The 16386-nt window shown below is 44.6% G+C and overlaps 1 protein-coding gene across 2 annotated transcripts; it reads right to left on the reverse strand.

Annotated features, from left to right (window-relative positions):
- Window positions 1-1073: 1073 nt before the first annotated feature.
- On the reverse strand, window positions 1074-8804 carry LOC137892126 (cyclin-dependent kinase 5 activator 1-like). Of its 2 annotated transcripts, XM_068737054.1 has the most exons (4): window positions 8753-8787; window positions 7402-7527; window positions 6594-7242; window positions 1074-6428 (listed from the first exon to the last, which is right to left on the reverse strand). In XM_068737054.1, exons 3-4 carry the CDS (start codon window positions 7107-7109, stop codon window positions 5937-5939), a joined length of 1008 nt encoding a protein of 335 aa, XP_068593155.1. In that variant the 5' UTR covers window positions 7110-7242; window positions 7402-7527; window positions 8753-8787; the 3' UTR covers window positions 1074-5936. The 2 variants fall into 2 exon arrangements, with proteins under 2 accessions (XP_068593155.1, XP_068593154.1); XM_068737053.1 differs by lacking the exon at window positions 7402-7527 and having other exon boundaries at window positions 8753-8804.
- Between the last annotated feature and the right edge of the window lie 7582 nt (window positions 8805-16386).

Consider the following 16386-nt stretch of genomic DNA (forward strand, 5'->3'; position numbering starts at 1 on the left):
ATAACAGTATAGCTTCTATGGACTATAAGGTAGGTAGTGGAACAGTAACAGACACCATGTACAGGGGAATATAAATAGACAGCTGAACACAATATCAACAATTAGATTGCAGCGCCGCCCACTCGTGGCTGACCTTGATGCACATCCAGCACCATGGACAGCAACACAGTGAAGAGAAAACGTCCAGTTTGCTGTGCTTCTGCCTTTTTGTGTTTCTATTCCTCTCATTTGTTTTACTTGCTTATTGACACTGTGGTTGTACTGCGGTTAGTTGTATGTGTGTGATACACATATTTGAATATTTATTTAATTTCTCACTCCTTATTTTTTTTAATCATTGCTTATATTTTCCTCAGATATTGTGTTATATATTGTAACACTATGCACACTATGTTTGTATACTTATTTATTTTGTATTTTTCTTATGTACCTTTATATATATATATATATATATATATATATATATATATACATATATATATATATATACATATATATATATATACATATATATATATATATACATATATATAAAAAGGTACATAAGAAAAAGGTACATAAGAAAAGTGAGAATTGCCGTCATAATCTGACATCTAGTGTCTCTGAGATTATTTCAGCTGTAGCAGCCATGATGTCATCATGATAAATATATACATACTGTACAACGTAAAACGATCAGTACAGTATGTATGATAAACATTTCACATTTCATATGTATACAGGAAGACTGGTGTGAGTTGAACTTCTCCTGAAGCGCTCACGTGCCGCCATCTCCTTGCAGCACTTGTTACATATAATTTAAGCACTCCTAGCTTGAATTATATCCACCCTCGACGGCTCTCTTGGTGCAGCTTAACATCGACACTACGCCCGCTTAGGTGCTGGAGAGTCAGCAAGCAATAAGTGCGCTGCCTATTATGGGGCTTCCTCCCGGATAGGAGCTCTCAAAAACTCCCCAAATACCACTTCATCCCTGAACAACTCAGTGCTGCCTCACTGTGGTCAGACTAAGAACTGTCTCCATATGCGTCTATAAAATCACATGACCTGAAAATACGAAAAAAGGAACACCATGCTTGTAAATGTTTTTATATAAAGTACCTGTAACAGTTGATCAAATGATTCTTATTTCTCACATACATATTCATACATCCACATAGTAACAGACTGCAGCATCAGCACTCTAGTAACACTAGTAGCCTTTGACTTTTGTTCAACAAAGATTCTTGTTTGCACAACGTGATTCACAAATGAAAAGGAAGGAAAAAAACAGAATAACTTCGTCATCATTATCCTAAGCTTCATATGTTACACCAAAGTGTGTGTCTTGTACGTCTCGCAAGATAAAATATGGCACATAGTTATGAGTTGATCAATGATGAGAGCGTGTGTAGGAGGGGGTGGAGTCAACCCGTACTTCCCTCTCCACTTTGAGAAAAAGGTTCGTTCAGAGGACACGTTTCCTTTCCTCGCCTCCTGTCCTTGCATCCTTGTCTCTTTTTTTTTGTATTGTCCCCGCACAGCTGGAAGGAACCGGAGCAGGCCGAAGCAAAAATAGTGAAAAATCTCAAGGTTCACAGGAAAATACTTCATCTCTCCTCTTGTCTGCCGAAAGCTGTCGTCACACGGTATTGGATAATCAAAACGTAGTACTCCGGGGGTGAGCGGGGCTGTGTGTGTTGTGTACCTAGGATAGGGTGTTAGATTTGAATTTAATATAAATAGTACAATTGACCGTTCGCTAAACCCCTTTTCAAGAGTTTAGAGGGTTGTGTCCTTTTATTCTTTAAAAAACAACAACAACCACAAGAGCAAAAGGGTAAAGAGCTGCTGGCTTATGTATTCACGACAGCAGTAACCCAGCTTTACTTAGGTTAGAACATCAGAGGCTTTGTCCTGCTCTTTACTGGAATAGGGGCCAATTTATACTCCAGCAAAACCAAGCCAAGTTTACTGAAGATAATGTCAGTTTTGTCAAACACTTTGTGACCTTGAATGTGAAACAAAACCAGACAAATCCTACTTTTTCCTTATTATAATTACAATATCAGGACTAACTCTTTCACATTATATCACGTAAGTGGCCATCAAGTGTATATTTAAGAGCCCTTTTACGACATTTTAAAATGAGTCAGCAGGAAACGATAAGAAAGTGAGCCGCAGACGTAATTGTTGTCCAACGCGTTGAGCTAACGTTAGCTCGGTCAGCTAGCTGCAGCTGATGGAGTCTGCCGGCGACAGTCGTCGTCGACGACCGTTGCCAGCTAGAGAATTGAAGCTAACAAATACATCTGGCTACATTAACCAAAAGGTGGCAGGGCTTAGTGAACGGTCAATCGAGCCTTAAGTTTCAACACAAAGAATCCAGGTAACAGTTCTTGATTTCAACATTCATCACTCCTCTATTAAATCTGGGCGATAGACAAGTTGATGTTCCTCACTGTGACTTCTGTCAGTTTACCAAATCTCTTGATGTGATATATCTCCGCTCAACCAACAGCCTGCAGAATCTTTAAATGCAACAAATTAAGAAATAAAATGATTATTCAACAGTCATCATAGGAATGCTACTTGTGTACTGTTCAACCCGTCAGAAACAGCTCAGAGGAAGGACACGTAAACAAGCTCGTTTGCCATGGATTCATTCTTCCTGTGCATATTTGTCTCATGAGGTCTGACTCTACATCAAGGCTACATTGTTTTTTGACAGCATGGTGCCTGCTGCAGCCCAGACGGTTTTCATCTGCACACAAAACGCAGCCGGAGTTTAAAACATCACCTGCATCGTGGACACACCCAGTCTGGAAACAGACACCATTTTGTTTTGTTAACAAGCTTTTAAAATTCCCCCATTATTTCAGTTTTGATCTTATGAGAGAGCAGGCCAAATCTCTTTTCCATAAATTATAAATTTACTAACAGAGTGTGCAACGCTCCAGCTTTGGATGACTCCAATTTTGGCTTACATTTTTACAAAGTGACACATAAAACTTTACCGTGTGTTAAAATCACAAACTTTCCATTTCGATTCTTTGTCCTTTCCATCTGAAAAAAGTTATTTTTTTTTTCTCGTCCAACATCTTCGATGCATGACATAGCAACATTGTGGAAAAAAAAGCTTATTCATGATTCCGCGATAGTCTTTTCTAGTTCAGCAGTCGGACACTTGGAGTTGGCTCATGTTTCTTTGTGTGTTTTTTAGGTTTTGTTGTATGAAACAATTAGTCTTTAGAATGATATGGCACAAGATCTCTGCCCTGTTTGAGAAGGCAGAGCTTTTTTAAACTTGAAGACAGTTCATTGGCTTTCGGTTAGACTCAGTGACGTGACGTCATCGAGGCAGGGAATCTCTTGAGGCACTCGGTTGATTTTATTTCTATGTTTTTGTACATGAAGTACAGTTGTATACTGTCTTGAGCTTTCCAAAGTTTGAAAAAAGAAATCCTAATGATGTCACCAGGGTCATCTCTGCTTGGGTTTGAGACTTAAAACATGCGATCTGAAAGTCATTGTTACAAACTGGAGGTGTGGGGTTTGTATTCTGGGAAATGTAGGATCCACCATTGTTGGAGCTTTACCCATATAAGTGGTGAAAAGTCAGGATATCTGGGCATCTGGGGCTTCAGTTTCGATCATTCTCCTGTGAAGCCTCCAGCTTTATTGAACTGCGACTCTTAAATATCCACTCAGACTGACTGACACTTGCATGGGTGTGGAAGTTTTGGAGGCTATTACTGGTTTCTGAAAGGGGGAACCATTGAATCTGGGAGGGTGTCTTTAAGACCCCTAAGCACCATGGAACCAAGAACAGAAGAAGTCCTGCATAGGACACAACCAGCCTCTCACACATTTTCTTCACTATGCAGTCGTTGTGCCGAGTTGCCTGGACGTCACATCACTGAGTCTAGCTTTCAGCAGTTCAGCGTGGCGACCGCTCAGTCTCTTCTGTAACATCAGGTGCGGTGTGCCCAACACAAAGCAGCATGCTAGGAAACCTATAGAAGCACTCATGCACGTCAAACAACTCTGTGAATAACTAAGCGATCTGGTCAGCAGACCAGAGAGTCTCTAAATATGGGACACCTGGATTGGACTGGACTGGACCACACCAGACTGGACAGGACCACTTCAGACCGGACTGGAGCAGGTGGAAGGAAAGAGATAATCTGTGTTGTTTTAGTTTGTTTGAAGAGTAACGAGCGGAGGAAAGAGGACAGAGGAGAGAGGACAGAGGAGGGGGGGGGGGCGACACTTCAAACAGCAGAGGAGGTCCCTCGAGCTGAGTGGCCGCAGCAACATCAAAGCGTTGTTTTGGAAGTAAAAAGTCACATCTACACTTGTGGCGTCTGCCCACACACACCTGGAATATAGTCACATCTTCTTTCATTCTGACGTGTGTGGCCATTGGTTGAGACAGATCTCACGATCTACTCTATGAATACGTTCTCCACGACCCAGCAGCACCAATCATCCATACAGTATGAAGCATACAAGATGAGCGCAGGGTTCTTTCTTTCTTTCTTTCTTTCTTTCTTTCTTTCTTTCTTTCTTTCTTTCAGTAAAACGTTTCCCTCAGGACAGCACCAATGTGGACTGCAGGAGAAAGTTCAGGGGAGGAATAGCAATGAACAAAATAATTCTCTGTGTTAAATATGCCATGGAGGGGTCAGTATTGCATTTTCCCATATTTTTGTAATTGTAAACATCTTACGGAAGGGCTTGTTTAACGATTAATAATCTGTGCCCAGTGTGTTAGCATTTTCATACTCTTAAAAATATATAACTGATCTCCCAATTCATAGCAGATTTGACTGGATGAACCCAAATGTTCCCTTGAAAGCACGGCGCTTTACGTAAGATGTGGATGAATTGATCCACTGCAGCACGATTGCGCCGAACAGCGACTTCAATTTCACAGTCCGACTTGGTTGTGTTGTGGTTGATTCTAGCTCATCCATGTTGTGGTAGCATTGGATGCTCTTAAAGGTTCAACAGTGGAGCTGGCAGCCAGTGGCAGGACAATAGGAATAAGGTAAAGTGGAGTTGGCAATAAGCAGGTGGTCATGTGCAAGGACATATGAAGTGACCTCATGCAAGGTGGTTCTTGGTTTTCATCTCCGTGACATTTCTCTATAGCGGAAATGCCTGGATGCTATCACAGAATATCACCGTATCAATACACTGCATCTGTGTATTTAAAATATTCACCCTTAATTAGTAAAGCGGTGTTGTCTGGCGTTTCTAAACCCATGCATTTTTATCAAAAGAAAATTACTTCAATGGGAGAATCAGATTGCATTACTTATCTGACTGAAACAAGGTACAGGTCAGACCGATGCATGTCTCTGAGCCCGAGGCAAGACATGAAAATCACAGATATCTCTTTCTCACAGCCTGGTAATGTCGCATCGCCAACCCTGCTGGCCAGGCCTCTGATGAAACGTCTGTCAAATGATGATATCTCTGCCTTAAACCTCGTTATTGTCACGGACTGAGCCAATTGTACCAGGTGTTGGATATCAACAAGTAGCCTGACAGTCTTGAGAATCTAATCAGATCCAATCATGACCAATAATGTGGCTGATGATGGTGCGGCTACACCACACAGCAACCCTGATTTCATTTGCTTTGCTGTGGTAACAGGGCCCCGTAGGCCATTTGCTGCCTCATGTGAGACACAGATCACTTACTGCCTCTGTTTGGATCCTTACTGAACTCAAATGATTCAAACGCTGTGTTGAATCCCAGAAGCTCTTTGTTCTGGGTTACAAAACAGGAAATTTGGTGAATGATAAACTAGTAGAGACGCCAGACAACAGTACTGCTCCAATGTGTCGCTACGCTGCATTACATTAGTCCACCAGTCCTCAACCTACTAACTCCATCAATCTTTCTATCCATCCATCCATCCTTCCGTTTCACCTCCCTGTTCCCTCTTATCGGTCAAGGCCAATGAGGAGTTTGGTCTTCTCCTCCTCCTTCTTGCTCTCGTTCTTCAGGTCGGCAAACACCTGGGTAAAGAAGTGTGGGTCGGTGTTGATCTGGAGCATCTTGCCGCTCATGCGGTTGATGATCTCAAGGCAGCGGTCCCAGAAGGCTTCCTTCTCGGCCTCGACCAGGAAGGGCTTCAGCGGGTAGGAGATCTCGTTGCCCATGTAGGAGTAGGACAGGTAGAGGCAGGTGAGAAGTGAGGCCTGCAGCTCACGCTCTGAGGCCAGCTCGGATGAGACCACATCGCGGCACAGCATGTAGAGGAAGACCACATTGGCCGGAGTGATGAAGCCCTGATCCTGCCAGCCCTGCAGGAGGAGGGAGCGGTCGACGCTGCGCAGCCACAGCACCGGATCTGTTGGGGATAGACGCTTCAGTCTGTAACACCGACGGCACAGGAACTCACCCAGGCTGCGCATCAGTTCGCTGGTGGAAGCCTGGGGTGCAAAGAAAAAAGGAAAGGTAAGAAAGAGGAATGCGGAAAGGATTGGTGAAATGAGGCAGCAATAACCAGCTAAAGATGATAGGATGCTTTCAAAATAATCATTTAGCGCCAACTTTTGTTTACACATTAAGACCAAATAAGAAACTGCTAGGATTACCTGAACAATGACACGTTTTGGTGTGCCGACTGCAGTCGACGGCTGGACCCCGGAACCTGTGAGGGAATTCTTTTTGGCAGCAACAGTAGCTACGTTAGCCAAGGTCTTGGAGATTGGCAGGTGGGAGGAGGTAGTGGTGGTAGTGGCCGAGGGGTCTTGGCTAGAGGAGTAAGATGAAAGGTTAGCGCAGGACTGAGACTTCTTCAGCTTCAGGCTGTTGGAGGCTGAGTTGGCCGTGGCCAAAGCGTGGCCGTCCGGAGAGCTCCCTTTCCCGCCGTCCCCGCCGTCCGCCTGCAACTTCTTGGAGCCCTTCCTCTTCGCCGATACAGCCGCAATGCGTTTCCATGGCAACACACTGATGATGGAGGGGCGTTTGAGGGATTTTCCAGCTGCTGCGGCGGCATCCTTGGCGTTCTTGCTGTTCTGGACCGCTGTATAGTGGCCCACCGTGGCAGGGCCGTCCTCAAACAGCACTGCCTTACGGTAGCTGGGAGACAGAGACAGCACCGTACCCATGATGTCTGCACAAGGGTTCGCAGTGGGACGGAGAAAGGGTGGAGTGGGAAGCAGTGGGGGGAAAGCTCTTTGACTGGTCCAGACAAAGAGCTTTGAGAGGACCAAAGTGTGTCACTTCTGGAGGAAGTCAAACCTGGGAGCCAAAAACAAAAAGGTGTAGAAATATTCTCCATTAGTTACAGTACGTCTAGTAAACAACGCAAATCACCCCATCAACAACAAACACTTCACAAATAGTGACCAAGATGATTAAAGTTAAGTTAAAGAAAGAAAACACTCAAGGTCCACTTACTAGCCTTTCCTGAAATGTTAAGTGCATCCCATTGTCTTTTTTCAGCAGACTGAGTTCAATCAATTGTCATGGAGATAGCTCCTTCCATGTTACTGTCGCTGTAAACTAGCCATGTGCAAACTCCATCTAATGAGGAAGAGGGTGAGATAGAGTTGAAAGCTCTAGAAAAGCTAAGATCTGTTAGAATGTTTGGTTAAGCTGCTGTTTCTAAGGCCAACAGCGAGCATTCACACTGGAGTCTTCAACACCCTGTTATGAGCAAATGGAAAACTAATCAAGGTCTACTCATTACGGGGGCTTTTTCCAGAGCTTTCGAGTGCATCTCACGGTCTTCCTCGGAAGACAAGACCATGAAAATAGGTTGAAAGCCCGCAAAAAGCTAACAAGTGGACTTTGAGTTAAGTTTTTAAACCACAGTTCTTTTAGGGAGCGAGTGGGAGAAACCTTTCAAGATTTTAAAAGGTAATTTAATTGAATTTTACAAAAATACAACCATTTACCTATGATTAAACGTTAATTATTAGAACATGTTTTATGATCTCTCAACTTGACTGACAAAATGTACAATCAATTCTATGGCTACATAATTTGATGGCATTCCTTCACCGTAGTAAGCACAGATCACAGCACCAGTGTGATGAATGCCCAGCAGTCACATAAAGGAGTCTGTCCAAGAAAATCATTGCCTTGACTGTGCAAACCTTGAATTTGATTTCTAATTGAGCCTGATATTTCTCTATATTAAGCATACACATCACTGGTCACACTATGGTACACAGGCCTGACATGGGAGTAAGTGTCCACAATACATGCAGTGATGATTGCTGGGTATTATGTGTGTTGATGTTGTCCAATGTCAAGTCTCTCTATGTGGCAGTAAGTAACTAGGGCCCCCATCATAATAGTGTGCACTGGGGCCCGTGGTATAGCTACCTTACATCGCTGGGGCCTGCAGCCGCTCCAGTCTCCGTCAGTATTATATAAGGACCAAGATAAGGCCACGGAGGCATGAGAAAGAAATGTGCGCAAGCATCCATCTTAGCTTCAAAATGGAAGCCTTGAAAACAGCCGAACAACACAAGGCAGCTTCATCAACATCAGCTTGTGCCTGTGCTCTCACACCCCCACAACCTCAACACCAGAAACATGATGCTGTAGCCTTTAATGTCTGTATGATCCAATTCTGAGCAACATGAATGATCTGAATATGAAGAATGGAGTCTGTGTTGTTGCCTTTTGAGCATTTTTGTGGGGCTTCTCATGTGGTTGATTTACGTTTTATCATTTGCAAAACTGGTGGGGGGAAATGGTGATGCTATATGCAGCAAAACAATCCTTCGTGTATTCCTACCTTTGAATTACTCGACTCGTCTTGTGAGATCCATGTATCACACCTTGACCCCCCCCCCCCCCCTTGCTGCCGGGCAAATGCGGTCAAAACGTGAAAAAAATGCTTTCCATCCGCTCTGCTCGGTTCCCACACCGCCAACACAAGTTGTCCGGGGCGTGAAAACAGCTCGGTCTCTGATTATTATTATTAAAAAAAAGCCCCGACGTTACCGGACCGGACAGGTTCGTCTCCCCGGTGGGCTGCTTTTATAGAAAGCCCTTCGGCTCGTCGATGGGAATACAGATGCGGAGCGAATGCGAAACGCACTTGACGCCTTCGCTCGCAGCCAGCAGGAAGATGTCTTCCATCGAGAAACGGAAAAATCTATAGGCCGACCGTCACGGCTATTAATGTCCCGCTAGGATGCTCGCAGCTTGGACAAACCTCCATCAGGCGTAAATAAAAACAGCGCATATCGCTCCTCATCGACACAAAGGGCGCGCGCAACACCAAGAGAGCGAGCAGAGAGGAGGAAGAAGAGAAATGGCCACTATGTATTCCAAAAATAGACAGCAGCTTATACCCTCAGCTATAGAAACCTGCCAGAGAGAGAGAGAGAGAGAGAGAGAGAGAGAGAGAGAGAGAGAGAGAGAGAGAGAGAGAGAGAGAGAGAGAGAGAGAGAGAGAGAGACCCGTTGCTTTGATGAGGGCATCTGCAGTTATTCGGGGTTGGATGTTGGGAGAGAAGCGGCGCCTTCTCATTGGCTGCTGCCGGGATGCTGCTGCTGAGGCTGCAGGTCGTCGCTGTCACAGCAACGCAGCTGAAGCCATTGGCCGCCGACGGCCTCCAGCCTATCGGAGTGGGTTCGCTGTCCGCGGTGCTGAAGCTGCCGTGACAAGGGAGAAGGCCGGTCTGGCTGCCGGAGATGAGCACGCGGCGAATTTTTATGAATCACTTTTGAGTGGGCCGCGAGACCCAGTGACACCGCGGGTGTTAAATGAGCGGGGAGAGGCGGGAGCGCGTGCACGGCAACAAAATACTACTGTGAATCCTGTTTGATTTTACTTAAAGCTCTTTTATTGAACATAGAAAGGCGAAATGCAAACAGAAAATACGCCTAATAATAGTATTGAAAGACATTCGTTTTATTTTAATGACCCTGATTCTGCTGATTCTGTTTCCAGGATATTAAAGTTCAGAGTCTCTATCAGCCCAGTAATGCTTTTATTACACAGCTATGTTTTTATGGGGCAGCGGTGCAGGTAGCTGGAAGAGGCTGCAGGTGGTGGAGCCGGTGGAATGTTGCTGGTGGAGGTTGTGTTTTGAGCATTTCTCCGCAGCTGTCTGCAGGTGGAGGGTTTTGCAGTAGACTGCTGCTGCACTATGAAGGCGTTATATCTTAAATCTTAAGGTGGCTGTGAGAGGCTATTGCTGAGAGGATGGAGCGGGAGACTTCAGGAGGCTTTAGGTGGAGACACCTTCCAGAATCTGCAGGTGGAGCATGAGGCAGCAGTTTGGGTTGTAAAAGCTGCTGGAAGAGAGTGGAGGCAGCAGATGGCTACTGTAGGCTGGAAGCAGAGGTTGGATCTGCAGCAGAGCTACTTAAACTTAATAAACAGTACTTAACTTAATCTGCAATACTTCAACTGAACTTAACTTAAACTACAGTATTATTTGCAGAGTTGATTTTATTTGATCAATCAGTTCTGATCTGTTTAGTGGCGTCCCGGGCTTTGGTTCACCAGAAGTATCCACATCATAAAGGGGAGGATAGACTCCGCCCCTGAATGAGACGTCCACCTGCACCAGCCCGTCTTCATCGACTGATCCTGTCAACATCCCACAGCTTCTGCTTGATGGGACGTCCCGGATCTAAACTGGAGGGAAACAGACGGCCGTTCTTGAACCTGTGAGGATTGGAAGAAACAGAAATTCAATCACAATGATACACGTGATTAAAAAGTTGATATGTGGAACATTTGAGTGATTCCTTTTTTTAAGTGATTGGAAAATGTGACAATTATCCGATGCGATATCCCTTTCTCCCTGATAATTAATTCCTTCAGGTGCTCCACTGAGTCTAAAGCAAGTAGAGGGGCGGGAGAACACCAGAGGGAGAGAGAGAGACAACAAAACACACCCCAGTGTACTATACAGCACATAGAGGCCACTCACAAGTAGTAAAAGTACATCAGTAATGTCAGATTTTTTTATAAGTATCAAAAGTAAAAGGTTCTCATAATACCATTATGATTCCCCATCCCCTGTGTAAAAATTTTAATGTTGATGCATCAATTTAAAAGCAGCATTTTACTACACTGCCTGGCCAAAAAAAAAGGTCACACACTCTAATATTTCGTTGGACCGCCTTTAGCTTCGATTACGGCACACATTCGCCGTGGCATTGTTTCGATAAGCTTCTGCAATGTCACAAGATTTATTTCCATCCAGTGTTGCATTCATTTCTCACCAAGATCTTGTATTGATGATGGTAGAGTCTGACCGCTGCGCAAAGCCTTCTCCAGCACATCCCAGAGATTCTCAATGGGGTTAAGGTCTGGACTCTGTGGTGGCCAATCCATGATGTCTCACGCTCCCTGAACCACATTTTCACAATTTGAGCCCGATGAATCCTGGCATTGTCATCTTGGAATATGCCCGTGCCATCAGGGAAGAAAAAATCCATTGATGGAATAACCTGGTCATTCAGTATATTCAGGTAGTCAGCTGACCTCATTCTTTGAGCACATACTGTTGCTGAACCTAGACCTGACCAACTGCAGCAACCCCAGATCATAGCACTGCCCCCACAGGCTTGTACAGTAGGCACTAGGCATGATGATCCAGGTGGCGACTTTTTTTTTGGCCAGGCAGTGTATCATAGCTGCTCGAGGTGGAGCTAGTTTAATTAAGTCCAGAACTAAGTCTGAAGACTTTGAGGAGAGCTGGCTTCCTCTGATGACCTGGAGGTTTGTGTCAGAAGAGGCAGCGGTGCAGGACTCTACCTAACTTTGTACAAAGTAGTTACAAATAGCTCACAGCAGCTACGATCGTGTGTTTTGTTGCTCTGCCGCCCCTCTACTGGCTTTAGTGGAGCACCTGAGAGGAATGGATTATCAGTGGAAAGCGAGAGCGTTGCAATTTTTCCTGCAGCCCCGGTGTAAATGAAATAATTTGCCGTACTGTATCTTGGTGTAATTACTGTAGCAGGTGGTCACTGCTTCTAGCTGCCATGTTAAAAAGACCAGCACCACAGCATAACTTGTTATTTATCTTAATCCTTCCAATGAGCAGTTCCACTTTCCTGCTGAAAAAGAGCTGCAGAGCATCCAGACCAAAATCTAAACATCTAAACATAAAGGGTTCTTCCACTAAAACAATTCATCAAGTCAGGAATGCATCTTCTCTCACAGAGGTCCATAAGTACCTCCAGGTTTTACTTGTATAATTTCATGAGAATATATAAACAACGATGATCGGGAACAAGGGACACAACAAAAACAGAAATGCATCTAAAACCAAAACAAGTCTCTTCTCATCAGAGCGCACCCGAACAAAAAAACATAATAATAGACGCACATGATAGATGATGGATCTAACAATGACTTTTACTAAGAGTTCAGGACAACTCTGACACCAGTCCTACATTTTGCATTAGATTTGTGCGCCTGAGCACCAACATGATCCTAAAGAAAGCAGAGATAATAGTAAGCTGATAAAAGATGGACGTCAAATATATTTGATCACTGTCAAAAAAAAAAAAAAAAAAAATGAGGATTTGCTTTTGCTAAGAATTTATACAGAAAAAGCATTTGATAGGGTGCTCAGGATGGATATTTTCAGTACAGCAAATATTTGGTTTAGGCACAATTAAAGGGTTAATGGACCAGAACAGATGCTCTGACCAGATTCTCATGAGGGAGGGAGGGTTGGTGGGTTGTGATGTTGGGTGTTTCACTAGGAGCTGAGCTTTTGACGGTGCTCTTCTGAGTCTATTAGACCAGGTTCTTTGAGGGATCTGGCTGACTTGTCCATGGCTGCAAAAGCCAAATGTGACACTAGGTGGCAGGAACTCCACATTTTATTTTTTTTACAGTCATTTCTCCTCCCAAAATATCCAAACACTCTATAGGCCTTTAAAGTGCTGTGTGAGCATGAGAGGAGAGGTGAAGAGGTTAGGGTGGAACATGCAGAAGCAGGTTGTATGCACTCCCAGCCCTCCTCAAGGTGGCTGATGTAATGTAGTCGTATCGCTGCAATGGTTCTCTCTCCGTCGTGTCACGCCCCATACATACCTGTGAAGGTGCTCAGCACTTTGTAAAATCCACCTCTGTGTCTTTGGACCAAGATTAACCATCAAACTCGGTCAACTACTTGAACGTACGGATACATGTTGGGTAAAAGCATCCGCTTGATGTTGAACGAATCGTCGGTACACTTTAAATCTCTGTACAGTCGACCGCAGACACTGAAAGACAAGACTACACCTTGTCATCAAAAGAGCGCACAGAGAAAGTCAAAGCTACAAAAGGCAACTAATGCATGGACGCAAGTTTGACAGTACGACATAGCGTTTTCTGTACTCGTGATAAAAATACTGTCATTTTAATCATGATTTATGTTATTAATAGTCAGAAGTAGTGCTGTACTTCAGATATCTAAGGTTTGTGGCACGACAGAGAAAGAAATATTGCAACGATACAAATACCTTACATCAGCCAACGAGGAAATAAACTACAACAAAGGAGAACTATTCTTTCCTCTACACTCCCACATTAGCAAAACGTTGTCATTGAAAACCCCTCAGGAAGTTCACAGAATTCGGTGTAGAAACTGGCTGCAGCAGCTGTTAATGAAGGCAGCACTGCAAACAGGGCGATTCCAGAATTCAACAAAGTGGTCCAATATGGAGGTGAAAGCCTTCAACGCCGGAGTTTGGACGAGTAGAATCACGCAGAGACACAAGCTCACTCGACCAAATGTCCGATTAATCCAAGTACACTTCAAGTCAGGAACGGTAACATACTCCGGACTGAAATGATCCTCTGTTCCCTCTGTTTCTTTCGGGTTGTAACAAACCGAATGCAAATTTAACTCCTCCCACTCCACCTCCCTTCTCCATGATGATGGGCTGGACTATTTCAGTTAACGAAAATCTGCAGGACTGAGTGCAGCAGTTAGATCACCTGTATCTGTGGAGGAGCTACAGCGGGATCCTGAATACAATTGACAGTCACAGACGATGGAACTCCGATCATTCATCGAGCGAATAAGCATCCGTTAAACTATGGATGAAGTGAAGAGAGGTATCGTTGTTGTGCTCCAGCGCACACTGCGGTGTCACAACCCGCACCGCCCTGTGAATGTGAGCAGCACTTCAAGTCTCTGTGCTGTCGACCAGAGACACTGAAGAGATGATTTCAACACCTCGTTGTTAAAAGAGCGCACGGAGGAAGTCAAAGTACTCCCCAATGCAACTGTGCACGTGGTGCAGACAACAAAGCTCAAAATAGTGGATTATTTTTTGGACAGAATGGTTTTTTGCATTAATCCCATTGACACAAACTAAAAAGTCAAACATGGACTTCACACTGACGAGTATGAACGCAACGAGCGGAACAAAATCTCAGACACTGAGATGCCTGATTGCTGTGAATTATTGCACGGATCACGTGTAGAGCGGTAGCTGTCAATGCTTTGTGGTAAATCTTGGTCTGAAGACACAGAGTTTGACTGTACACATTATTGTTCATCATGAGTTAACTCTCTATTGGCCGACCTCTCTACAGACATGCTCCTCAACATGCACTCTTCCCAACTCTCATGCCCAATCTGCAAGTTAGTACAAGCAGCTAATAGCTCATCACTGTGGTGCAGCCTTGAGCTAGAGCGCACACAAAGTCTCACATACATTCATATGCTGGAGAAACTGAAGGAGGAGAGTTTTCTGTCATTACAGCTTTTTGCTCTGTTGTCGGCGTCCACAGTAACGCTTCAGCAACAGTTTTGTTGCGTCAAAGCAGACGCTTGATTTCAGGTTAATCTACCGTACGCTTCTGATCTATACGGTAAACGTTGCTCCGTACTGAGAAGATACTCTGTGTAGTCTGCTTCTCTGTGTCTCAGTCTGGCTGCAAAGATGAACCCCTCTCATTGCACCTCCCATCTCCATGATGACGGGTCGGACCGTACGGATACATGGTGCGTAAAAGGACAGGTTTGATGTTGAACGATTGCTCCATGCGATACCGCACGGTTTGCTTCTCTGTGGATGTCTCTGGCCGCAAAGTTTAACCCCTCCCACTGCCCCTCCCACTGCCCCTCCCACCTCAGGATGATTGGCTGGACGATTCCAGTCACATGACAATCTGCGAACTAAACTGAGTGCCACAGTTAGATCATTCGTAGCTTTGGCAGAGCTACAGAGAGGTCCTGAACGGAATCGAAATATCACAGATATTTGAAGTCCGATCATTAACCCGGCAAATCTACAAACCCTAAACTATGGATGGAGTGAAGAGAGGTATCGTTGTTGTGCTCCAGCACACAATGCAACTTCTTCGTGCTCATGTTTCTCGGTTGGAAATCAGAATGCGATTTGAAAAGCGGCACGGTCTCGTTGTTGTCCTTCTCCGTGGCAGAAAAAAACTGGCTACGATCTACGTCACAACTCTGCTGAAAGGGAACGCGCCTAACTTAGCTGAGTAGAGACGTGAACGTGTTTCCGCATATCGAACGAGGTCATTTGCACACCCACGTTAAGTAGGACTGCCTCCTCTCAGTCCTGGTGGCTGATGTAATTTGCTCGTATCGTTGCGATGTTTCTCTCGCCGTCGTGTAACAACTCGCACCTGTGGAGGTGAGCAACACTGCGCACAAACGGACAAACCGGGCCTCACCGTCACGCGTTCTGCAACAACGCGACTGGACACGCTTCACGCTGAATGATAAAACCGCACACTTCAAGTCTCTGTGCCGTCAACCACAGACACTGAAGAGATGATTTCAACAACTCGTCGTTAAAAGAGCACACGGAGGAAGTCAAAGTACTCCCCAAAGCCACTAAAACACCACTTCTGAACTTTCCAAACTACGACCGGCGCTTTCTTTACTCTTAATCAATAAAAAAACATTATGAATTATTTCTTTACTTTGTGTCATTATTTTATTCATCGTTTGAATTTACTCAAGTCAGCATCAAGACTGCCTCCTCTCAGTCCTGGTGGCTGATGTAATTTGTTCGTGTCGTTGCGATTTTTCTCTCTCCGTCGTGTCACAACCCGCACCGCCCTGTGAATGTGAGCAGCACTGCGCACCTGCGAGCACCTGAGTGTCTACAGACCAAGAATCGCCATCATGCGCTTTTGCAACAATGCGACTACACGCCTCACGCTGAATGAGTGAACCGCACACTTCAAGTCTCTGTGCTGTCGACCAGAGACACTGAAGAAATGATTTCAACACCTCGTTGTTAAAAGAGCGCACGGAGGAAGTCAAAGTACTCCCCAATGCAACTGTGCACGTGGTGCAGACAACAAAGCTCAAAATAGTGGATTATTTTTTGGACAGAATGGTTTTTTGCATTAATCCCATTGACACAAACTAAAAAGTCAAACATGGTCTTCACACTGACGAGTATGAACGCAACGAGCGG

The sequence above is a fragment of the Cebidichthys violaceus genome, unplaced genomic scaffold, assembly GCF_023349555.1.
Source record: "Cebidichthys violaceus isolate CVI_PGR_0920_01 unplaced genomic scaffold, fCebVio1.0.p SCAF_75, whole genome shotgun sequence".
Classification (NCBI taxonomy): Eukaryota; Metazoa; Chordata; class Actinopteri; order Perciformes; family Stichaeidae; genus Cebidichthys; species Cebidichthys violaceus.